This window comes from Armigeres subalbatus, chromosome 1, assembly GCF_024139115.2.
Source record: "Armigeres subalbatus isolate Guangzhou_Male chromosome 1, GZ_Asu_2, whole genome shotgun sequence".
NCBI lineage: Eukaryota > Metazoa > Arthropoda > Insecta > Diptera > Culicidae > Armigeres > Armigeres subalbatus.
Window position 1 is genome coordinate 292,837,831 of NC_085139.1, and position 12,229 is coordinate 292,850,059.

General features: G+C 40.8%; 1 protein-coding gene across 2 annotated transcripts in view; it reads left to right on the forward strand.

The window, feature by feature from the left end:
• Positions 1-12,229, forward strand: part of LOC134207727 (integrator complex subunit 6) — a 48,908-nt gene that overhangs the window by 24,265 nt on the left and 12,414 nt on the right. For both annotated transcript variants that reach the window (XM_062683574.1, XM_062683575.1), the window contains exon 2: positions 8,881-9,835. In XM_062683574.1, the coding sequence (XP_062539558.1) occupies positions 9,227-9,835 (609 nt within the window). In that variant the 5' untranslated portion in view covers positions 8,881-9,226. The remainder of the gene's footprint in view (positions 1-8,880; positions 9,836-12,229) is intronic.

Sequence of the window (12,229 nt, forward strand, 5' to 3'; positions counted from 1 at the left end):
TCCTTTCGGTCTGCCTACTTGCGGGATAGAATTTCAAATGTTCACCATTCATATGGCTTCATGTACGATGTACCTTTTCTTGCTCATAGATTATATTGGCCCTGACGAAAGCGAGAAAACAAAATGGGGGCCGGCTGATGCTTTTTTATTTCACCCAGCAAGGGATATAGGATGTCAATTTTAAAATGCTTATTAAAGCGTTAAAACACATTTTAGCCAAAATTGTTCACTTTTTTGGGTTAGAAATTTAATTTACTTTTATATAGGTAACACGAAAGTTGAATTATTTTGATTAAAAAAACATGTGTGGATAAGGAGCCTAACATGTAGTTTTTCAAAATTCTAACCCTACGTATTTAAAAGTTTTCAACATATCACTGGTAATAACATTTTAAAAGCATTTTAAAATATACTTCCTATACTTCACCATGTTGAAAAACAGTGATTTCACGCACACGTCCGTCGCCGCTAGATGGCAACAGCGCGGCTGCGTCAAAGCGAATTCTCAAACACGGAATTTTCGGAATCCATCCTCCAAACCAAATGAACGGAATAAGGAACGAGTAGATGTAGATGTACCCTTATTCCGGTCAAGATATTTTTCACTTTTCAGCATTTTCTATCGGGAAAATACAGGCAACAATTTGGTAATACGCTATAATGTTATCTGTTTTGTCTTGTTATGCTGCTGTGTTTGAAATCTAGGGCAAATTTTCACTTAAAAATGTTTGAATATTATGACAGACGTTCTTAGCAAGTGGGTTAATGAAAACAGTCAAAATGGCGCTAGTTTTTATTTCATTTCATGCATACATAACCATAGAAAAGTTACAAGGATATTTTTATGTTGCTTTTATAAAAAAAAACTCTTTATTATTTATCATTTTGTCTTGCGTGAACGGAATTAGGCGCTGATTGGAATAATGGCACAGCACGGTATTAAGGCAATCAAATTTCCAGAGGTTATAGATTATTTACAAGAAGCATGTCTTCAAACATTTTTACGAATTACCAGATTTTGGTATTATTATTGGTATAATTATTATTATTATTATTTATTATTTATTATTTGGTATTTGGTATTTGGTATTATTATATTTATTATTTGGTATCTGTAATTTTTTTTTATTAAATATCAAATGGTTTCAATCAATTATCATTAGCTTCTAAAAATTTGTACCTTTAGCAATCTTCAGAAACATTGCTACGGTCTACCAGTAAAGCTTATGATTGTCCAAGAATCTTTACTACGAATTTTAGACTTCTTTTTTTCTAACTTCTATGATTTCATGCAAACTTAGGTACATTTGAACCGTTTGTTTGAGAAACTGCATATGTAACATTTTTGGCCAAAATGAGATTTTTATGTATTCTGAATTCTCGTCCAAAAATACGTATTCTGGCAAAACAACCGAAAAAATATTTTTTGTTCCGGAATATATGAATTTTTTTTCGTTTGTTTGAGAAACTACATATGTACTACACGTACTTTGAAGAGCAATTGTGGAGTACTGCTAACATTTTTTGCATTGAAAGTGCCCCAGGATGTTGAGTTTTGCCAAAAACTATTGATCTGTATCGAAGAAATCGAAAGATTCGGTGCAAATTTGTTCAAAAACAGATTTTTGTTGTTTTCTCGAAATAGTTTAAAATGGACTTATGCAGTTTCTCAAACGAATGATTCATTTGTTGTTCGGGATTCTTTGACACACCAAGCGTCAAAAAAAATTACCCATTTTTAAACATTTTTTTTTTGTGCAGCAGATCTAATTGATTACAAATCGGATATCCTTCCACACTATAACAGGATACCCAGAAACAAATGTACAAATGATTTGATATGTATTCATTTCCATTCTCATTAAACGGACGAAATTTTAAAAGTCAGTCGAAAAGGTGCATGGTGCATCCCGACCATTTGTGATTCATACTGATTCCAATAAACTCTTGAAATCTTCAAGAGTTCATTTTCTCATAGGCTTGCTATCACCCATTCGGATGTGCTACAATCATTCTACACTGCTTCATATTTCCATATTTCTGAGATTGTTCTCTCATATCCTTGTTTAGTTTTTCAACTATCGGAGACGAGCTCGGCAGTCTAGTGATTACCTCTTCTGCCTTATAGACAGGAGCTCGGGCTGGAGATTACATCATGTAATGTGGCATAGACTGCAACACTTTTCTAAGTGAATCCTTGATCCATACTTCTGTTGCAGAGGTGTTCTCGATCTCTAGTAGCATAAAAAACTACACACTAACATTTCTCTCCTTTCCCAACTGACTGGCGCCATTTTTGATCTATATTTGAGCGCTTTGAAACATGTATATCCAGAATAGGTGGTAAATCCCAACCTTTATTCACTTGGATCGTAGCGCAAATAACACCAATCCTGATAAGTCACGGAGAAGCAACCATTGACAAGTACAGTCAGACTAAGTTAAATTAAGCTAAGCTTGTGTATCCTCGTTTAGATATTCAACTTTTGTTTAATTCACCTATCGGTCTGTCAATTATTATAAAATTTCAGAAATTCGCTGAGCCCCACTGAACTAGCAGAAATAATTACGTAGGGGAAATGACGGCTTTGGCAGGTTTTGTTCTATTATTGTCAGGGGGGTTTTTATTGACCAAATTTTATGAAATTTGGACACAATATTCTTTGATATGCAAAATTTGGGCCAAATTTGAGCATAATTGGTTATAGAAAACCCCCTGCCAATAATAGAACAAAACCTGCCAAAGCCGTCATTTCCCCTACTTCCAGAAAAAATCAACAATTTTATGGAAGACTATTAGAAACTTCGAAACTTCTTGGAAAATCTCAATACATAATTTAAAACTTTTTGGAATAGAAAGAATTCCTCACAGACTCTGAGGAGCTTTTCGGAATAGTGTTCTTCTTTACATACCTCGAAACCTCCACGATTGTCAGTTCAACCTCTGATAAACTTTCAAACGTTTAAATGATAGTATTAGATCTTTTAGTTATCCATATGGTATTTTATTACCATAGTGTCATAATCATGGGTAGGACAATGCTTGGACTGTCCTACCCAGGTATTTTCTACTTGTCCCACCTACTCCCAGCGCCACTGAGTTGCTAAATGGACAGCTTGCCATCAGTGTGTGTTTGTTTGACATATACAATAATCTACCGTATAACGAATTATTTTATAATATTTGATCCAGGCAAACCAGACAGTAGTAAAACAAAACTCTGTTTATTGACTCTGAGATTGCTGGAACCTGCCAAGAAAACCATTAGAAAATGATATTACAATCGATCCATCACCAATCGATTCACCATACTTCTCGGATATTTTCAGGAATTCCAAGAATTGCCAGGAAAATTTCCTCAAAAGCTGCTTCTTAAGAAACTCCTCTAGAAATTTCTTAGAATATTCATCCAGTCCAGATGTAATTTCAAATATTTTTTGCGAACAATCTTACAGACAGTTTTTTTGTAAATACCTTTAGAAATTATGTATGAAAAACCTCCGGAAGTTCCCTCAGAAATTCTTTTAGAATTTCTTTCATAAATTCTTTTAGAATTTCTTTCACAAATTCTTTTAGAATTTCTTTCAGAAATTCGTACAGCAATTATTTCAAGAATTTCACCGATTATTCCCTCATGTATACCGCCGGAAATAAGTATGAAGACAAGGATCGATATCTCGATTCGTAGCGATTCGATTTGGCTGAAATTTTACTAGGCACCTGTTTTTAACTTGAACTTTCGATCTTTGAGTAAATTTTATACATCTCTGTTGATTTTGACCTCAAAATCTGGAAATAATTATAAAGACACCACTTTTTTATATGGAGCTCCATACAACGGAACTGTCTTTATAATTATTTCCAACAGAGACGCGTATAACCAGAATATATGCATAAATGTAACTATCATTGAATAAAAATTCAAGTCATTTTAGGCTTGTTGGCAAAAAATCAGCCCAATCGAATTGCTAAGAATCGAGATATTGACTTCCCAATATGGCCATTTTGTATGGAAACCGAGCTTGTCTTTATACTTATTTCCACCAGTGTATTATTTCGAAATTTTCTTCGGGAATTCCTTCCAAAACTCTTGGACGCAGTTCTAAAAATCTTGTTAGGAATTCCCAAACGAATAACATAAATCAGGGAGAACTCTTGTATAAATTTCCGACATTATTAAATTTCTCCAAAAATTCCTTTGGACATTCTTCCAAAAATTCAATATTATTTATTGTGCGTGTTGTGATTCATCCTCTATCTCTCACCCAGCCGGGGTGGTAAACAAGTAGTATGTACGGTGAATAATTTGTTCAAATCTCATGCTCCGTAATGGTGCCCTTTTTGTTATGAACGTTATCAATATAAAAAGGATTTATATCTGGAGCAAATAAAGTGTCTTCAGAATGTGTAGGGGATTGGGATGTATGTACTAGCTGTTCATAACAGGAACAGCAAAACATCACAAGGACGCCCTTATTCGCACTAACTACTCGGGGAATAGAATGCCTAGAATAGCCACCGCTGCCAACTAAAGCGTGAACCGGATACCTGGGGCTCCCACAATATCCGCGGCAATAGCAGCATAAGTAGCGTATTTAGTTTTTAATGATGTTTGAATTATTCAGCATCTGGAGGATGCATGAGAAAATAATTGGAACTTGCTCACCGAATTCGTTTGTCCATTTTCCAATCAGCTAGTCTTCAAAAGGACTGTAGAACCAAAATGTCACAATCATCAGCGGAAGTTAGCTGCAACGGGATATCCATCGAAGGTTAAATGATTTCGCTTTCGTTCTAATTGATACTGTGGGGAGCTGTTGAGTTTGATACATTTTTCCGTCGGACAAGGAAGTTTCTTTAATACCGCTTCCTCGATTAAGGCCGAAGTGGTCTGTGCGGTATATAAGAGTCTTCTCCATTCGGCTCGATCCATGGTTACACGTCGCCAACCACGCAGTCTACGGAGGGTCCGCAAGTCATCTTCCACCTTGCCCGCTGCGCACCTCGCCTTCTTGTGCCCGTCGGATCGTTGTCTGGTTCTCCGTGTTACTGTCCGACATTCTGGCTACGTGCCCTGCCCACTGCAGTCGTCCGATTTTCGCGGTATGAACGATGGATGGTTCTCCCAACAGTTGATGCAACTCGTGGTTCATACGCCTCCTCCACGTACCATCCGCCATCTGCACCCCACCATAGATGGTACGCAGCCCTTTCCTTTCGAAAATTCCTAGTGCGCGTTGGTCGACGAGCATCGTTCAGGTCTCGTGTCCGTAGAGGACTACCGGTCTAATGAGCGTTTTGTAGATTGTCAGTTTGGTACGGCGGCGAACTTTATTCGATTGGAGCGTCTTGAGGAGTCCAAAGTAAGGACGATTTCCAACCACTATGCGTTTCCGAATTTCTCTGCTGGTATCATTTTCGGCAGTTACCAGTGAGCCCAAGTACACAAATTCTTCTACCACCTCGATTTTGTCACCACCGATGCAAACTCGAGGACGTGTTGATGACTAGTTCGATCCGCTTAGCTTCCCTCTTCAGTTTGATGTAGGTTTCCTCCATCTTCTCAAGGTTACGTGCTATAATATCGATGTCGTCGGCGAAGCCAAATAGCTGGACAGACTTGTTGAAAATTGTGCCACTCGTGTTAATCCCTGCTCTTCGTATTACCCCTTCCAAAGCGATGTTGAATAGTAGACACGAAAGACCATCACCTTGCCGTAACCCTCTGCGCGTGTCGAAGGGACTCGAGAATGCCCCTGAAACTCGAACTACGCACATCACCCGATCCATCGTCGCTTTGATCAACCGTGTCAGTTTATCCGAAAATCCGTGTTCGTGCATTAGCTGCCATAGCTGGTCCTGATCGATTGTATCATATACGGCTTTGAAGTCGATGGGCACGTTATATTCGCGGCATTTCTGCAGTACTTGGGAAATGGCGAACACCTGGTCCGTGGTGGAGCGTTCGCCCATAAAACCCGCCTGGTACTGCCCCACGAACTCCCTTGCAATTGGTGCTAGTCGACGGCATAAAATTTGGGAGAGTACCTTGTAGGCGGCGTTCAGCAATGTGATTGCGCGGTAGTTGCTACAATCCATCTTATCGCTCTTTTTGTAGATGGGACATGATATGTGTAAGGACAGAAGGTTCCCGTTAATGTCCTTACACACACATATCAGGGTGTGGCACGTGGCCCTTACGTGAACGGTTCAACTTCTCATAGAACTTTCGTGTGTTATTAGCGTGGTACAGTTGCTCCGTCTCTTAACGATCTCGATCTTCCTACTGGCACTTTTTCCTCCGTAAAATCGAGTTTTGTCTGTTCCGCGCCCGTTTATATCGTGCCTCGTTCGCCCTTGTGGGGTGTTGCAGCAATCTCGCCCATGCTGCATTCTTCTCTTCCACTAACTGCTCACATTTGCCGTCATACCAGTCGTTTCTCTGATCCGAGGGCACCGTGCCAAGTGCATCGGTTGCGGTGCTACCAATGGCGGATCGAATATCTCTCCAGCCATTTTCAAGAGACGTTGCCTAGCTGCTCTCCTGTTGGGAGTGCCACTCCCAGCTGCTGCGCCTATCCTTGGGCTAGTCTACCGTCTTGTAGCCGCCCAATGTTAAGCCGCGGCGTCCGACTTCGACGCGTGTTGTACACCACCGAGAGTTTTGAGCGCAGGTATACTGCAACGAGGTAATGGTCGGATTCAATATTCGCACTGCGGTAGGTGCGGACGTTCGTGATGTCGGTTCGGTCGAGTGTCGCATTTGGCCAAATGATATGTTTAGCCAAACTATTTTAGACCTAACAACCGTTTCGGTCGAATAGAATTCAGCTGGATGACTTTCGGCTTAACGTGTTATTGCAATAATTCGTATCAAGTACTTACAGCTATGATCCTCGCCGGTAATTTACCTTCAATGCCAGGGAAGGTCGATGCAATAGGTTGCAAAAACGTCGCTGTGTGGTCTTGGTATCCTCTGTTGAGATGACGATCGACAACGATGCTACGTGTATGGGGTGTCGAATGACCGATACGGCCGGTTACGGGATCAGTTATGGGTCAAACACAATTGGTACGTTTGCGTGCGTTTTGACAGTTTTTCCATGGGAAAACTGTCAAAACGCACGCAAACGTATCAATTGTGTTTGGCCCATTAGCCCGTCGTCAGTTCAAACGGAGAAACCGATGTTGGGTCCAGGTTGGTGGCTCGGACTGAACGCCAATGTGCATCGACGAAATTTTGTTTTCTTGTCCGTTTTCTGGGTACTCCTTTGCAGTAGAAGTGGGGTGTTGATCAGGACAGGATAGTTACCATGGACATTAGTGTGGGGCGCAAGCGAATGCAAGTCCATTTCAAATGGTCGTTTGGCATAAAGGACCATCCGGTTGAAAACGTCATTTGGCCGAAATATACATACGACCTAAAATGTCGAAAACATTGTTTGGCTGAATAGGTCGTTTGGCAGAAAGAGCCATTTGGCTGTACGGGGCATCATTTTAGGCTTATTACCCGTTCAGTCAAACGACTAATTCAGCCAAACGGGATTCCTGGCCACATAACTTATTCGGCCAAACGGCTTTTTCTGACAAATTACCAGTTCAGTTGTATGAATGTTCCATTCGGCCGTATGTCGCTTTCGACGTAACGTGTTATTTGGACAAATGGTTTTCAACTGTGTCGTTTCTTTCCCATTAATTTTATTCCTCTACAAAAAAAATCCCTTGGGAATCCAAATAATTTCTTGTGAAAATCCAAGAATTTTTCGTGATGTTCCGCAGAGTTTCCCGCAAAAACCTCTGTTCCGTTCGTCACAGTAGCGACGCCCAATATTGGCCGGCGACCGGTAACGTACGAGTGGGAAAATTCAAATGAAGTAAGTTGTGCATAAGATCTCAAAAGGGTAGAGCGTTCTTGAAAATAAAGTAAAATTTAGTGTTAACGAGTTAATTAATTTGAACCGGTCATTCTTAATAGTCCACTTCCGAAGATTTATACATCCAAGGGTATCGTAATCCCAGGACACTTCCGTGTCATTCCAAAGTTTTCGGCGATTACCCTCCACCAAGTCACCAATCGATATTTTCTGAACGAACACTTAATTTTCCATACATACTTCACGCCCATCATGTCCGCTGCACATGCCACTGGCGACGTCGATTCACAACAGCGCAAACTAATTTGGTACGTTCGCTCAATTCGCGCGCTCGCTGCTGGAATGAGAGACGTTGTGCATAACACAGCAGTAGTGTCATATGTTGCTGTTTATTGTTTTACAAATTTTTCTTCTCCATTTTTTGTGGGGCAGCGCCACAGATTTCAATATCGTTCGATCGTTTTTTGGATGAGGTTCAGATTGACTGGCATTCTCCCGTTCTTGAACAGCGAGGTGCATCGGAAGGTCAAACCCTTCATATCAAAACCGATTTTCCATTCCAGGAACTTTAACTTAGTCATAATTAGCACATTAAATTGTTTCGAATGTTATCGAAAAGAGTTTTACAAAGCATGCAAAATGTCTGATATGGATTCGGTTTGAAGCGGATCGTCAATCTGAGGTCGTGCTAATTTATATTGGTGCCTAACCTTATAAGATTTTGGAATACATCCTCAAATGTTTTAACAGAGCCAAATGATTTGACATCTTTATTGTGTCCTAAAATGTCCTTTGAATTGAATTGGCGAACTTAAATTAATTTCAAATAGGCCTTTGGATTCCATGGATCTATGCCATTTTTATGTTGTGTGCCAAAAATGACAATCTTCAGGGTTACCATTTGCCAACCGGCAAACCTTAGTCTTTATCCTCAGGAACAGGGATACCGATTGTAATAATTTGTTTTGCACTTCTCTAACTTCTCGTTTCTTTTTTTTTTTGCAGACTATATTACCTGATCCAGCCGTAACTCACACAGCCGGCCAGTACACCCATAAAGTTCCGAGGAGGAACGCACACCCTTCGCATCGGTTCGTGTAGCGCGTTGCTTCCTGGTTACATGTTCGTGATTGTCGGGCGCTGTGCTAGCGACTTGCGGAAGGAATGATTCTGAAGTCACCCTGCACTGTGCCTTCTACGTCAAACATACGCCCCGCGAAAGCAACAAAAACAATAGAACCATTCGCCCTCGAGGTCGAAGAAGCAGAAGAAGAGGAAGAGGACGAAGGCGAAGCATCGGTAGATCCAACGCGATCGGAAAAACGACGACGAGCACGAGCGACGTCGTGAAATGACCATCATCCTTTTCCTGGTGGACACGTCCGCGTCCATGTGCCAGAAAGCGCACGTCAATGGCGTCCAGAAGAGCTATCTGGACATTGCCAAGGGCGCGGTGGAGACGTTTCTCAAGTACCGGCAGCGGTCGCAGGACTGCATGGGCGATCGGTATATGCTGCTGACGTTCGAAGATCCCCCGAACAACGTGAAAGCGGGCTGGAAGGAAAACCACGCCACCTTCATGAACGAGCTGAAGAACCTGCAAAGCAACGGGCTCACCTCGATGGGCGAGGCGCTGAAGAATGCGTTCGATTTGCTGAACCTGAATCGGATGCAGAGTGGCATCGACACGTACGGACAGGGACGGTGTCCGTTCTATCTGGAACCGTCGGTTATCATTGTGCTGACCGACGGGGGAAAGTATTCCTTCAGGAATGGAGTACATCAGGAGATTATCCTTCCGCTGAATTCCCTAATTCCCGGGGCGAAGTTTACGAAGGAACCGTTTCGGTGGGATCAACGATTATTTTCGCTAGTGCTGCGAATGAGCGGGAACCGAGCGGACGAACGCGTGGACGGCAAGGTGCCCCATGATGAGTCGATGATCGAGAAGATGTGTGAGGTAAGTAAGGAATGGCAATTATCGTCTTTCGAAAAACGTAGGGATATGATACGAATATAAACGTTGCACCTGCTGCAATATCATGCAGAATCCAATTTTTGCTTGTTAATTTCGTTTTCGCTTCCACGTGACCCGTGGTTGGCTCGCCTGTAGGCTCAGCATCGCTTGTTTGCGTTCTTTTGCATTTCCGGCACGATCCATGAGTTCCGTAGAAATTCCTCAATTTCCTCAATGACATTCTTCAGTTTATTGTTCTGCTAATACCTTCAGAGATATAACTTCAGTCGATGAGCTGAGTAGAGATAAGCTTGTTGGTGTGTCGTTATCAAGGTTGAGCCGAACGCATGTAATCAAGGCTAGTTAATTGAATTCTGATTTTAATTCGATCAAGAATGCATAACAAAGTTATAACAAGGGAAGTTATTTATTTCAGAACAATTTTGTTAGAAATTTGGTTAAATTTGGCTTGTAAAAACTAAAACTAAAATCCCTCTAGCCGTACAACAATTATAGTAGAGGTTGATATCTTTTTATAAACATTATGACAAACGTTGATGTAATTATTCGGTACAAAAATCAAAAAACATTTCGAGGTGGCTCAAGTCGATTTAGTGTTTTTGGGCTATTTTCAATTTTGGAAAAAATCTAACAAGAGATATAAAAGTCGAAAACTATCGCAACTACCTCTATACGGAAGCTCTTGGTGTGCTCTACAAGTCTTGTGAACATTGCGATTCGTTCTGTTCACGTTTTGTCCATGTTAAAGTGATTTTCAAGCATTTAAGTGCATAAAAATACTGTTTCCCCCAAAAGACGTTGTTCTACAAAATTCTTGAGTTTATGACAAATGATTGTTAATTTATAATATTATTCCTCTTTTTTCCCTGGAAATTTGAGTAATACAATTGCCCATGTGCGATTTACCGTTAAATTCTTAAAAATCAGAAGCTGAACATTTGTCATAAATTTGCACGTTAGGATTTCTTCAAGCAAGTTGTTCGAACAAAACATAAATCAAATCATCTGATATTTGATGCTTACAACAAGCGACTTCCAAATTTTGTTAATTTCACCATACGTCTGCAAGCTTTTAACATTGAGTGCATCGTAGTAACAAGTGAAATCGAAGCTTCTTTGTTTGAACAACTTGTTTGAAGAAATCTCAGCGTGCAAATTTATGACAAATGTTCAGCTTTTGATTTTTAAGAATTTAACGGTAAATCGCACATGGGCAATTATATCACTCAAATTTCAAGGGAGAAATAAGAGGAATAAAAACATAATAAATTAATTAACAATTATTTATCATAGACTCAAGAATTTTGTAGAACAATGTCTTTTGGGGGAAACAGTATTTTTATGTACTTAAATGCTTGAAAATCACTTTAACATGGACAAAACGTGAACGGAACGAATCGCAATGTTCACAAGACTTGTAGAGCACACCAAGAGCTTCCGTATAGAGGTTGTTACGATAGTTTTCGACTTTTATATCTCTTGTTAGATTTTTTTCAAAATTGAAAATAGCCCAAAAACACTAAATCGACTTGAGCCACCTCGAAATGTTATCCGTATTAGCTGAGAATTTGACAGGAGACTTATTTTAGCATGAGAATTGTGATTCTAGGCTGACCGGTTGAATTTTTGATACTTTTTGAAAACATGAAAGGGTCTAATATACATTACGGATCAAAATCCGGTTTCTTATCCATGATGTAGTTGAAAGCCTTTGTTCCAGCTATTTATATTGAACGTGGTTCAAGTTATGCTGAACGCGTTTTCTTGAATTTCTTCACGTTGACATTCAGAGCATTGGACAGAAATCCCATTGTGTCAACTCAACACCTGTTAAGGCTATCACAATGCTTTGTTTTATTGTGACAGTCGGATTCTCTCCGCCGGGCCAGTTCTGAATTGACTATTTGTCGATGGCTGCATTGCGAGAGACCGCAAATAGCCACGTCCAGCACGTCGGCGCACGTTGAGGCAAACCCCGCCCAGCACACCCAGGAACGTCCGGGTTTACCCGCCTGGTTCGGCGCGCAAACGTTGGACGGCAGCAGCTGGGCGCGAGCGCACACGACCGAGGGTATTGCTGCCATCATGCAAGGATATGGTACGTACCCATTTATAGGTTGAGAATAGGTCAAGATCATTTCGAACCTAAGGCCTCTAATCATTCGCTTTACCAGATGAGAATAGGCTCCAAAACGTTACGTGCTTCAGCTAACCCTGAGGGAAACTTCGGAGAGAACCAGCTACTAGCTGGTTCGATTGGTCTCTCCCCCCTATGCCCAATTTTTACAATCGATTTGCTCGTCAGAACTCCTTCGGTTCTCCCCTGACTTCAACCTGATCTGGCATAGTTCACCATCTTTGGCTCGCGCCCAAGTT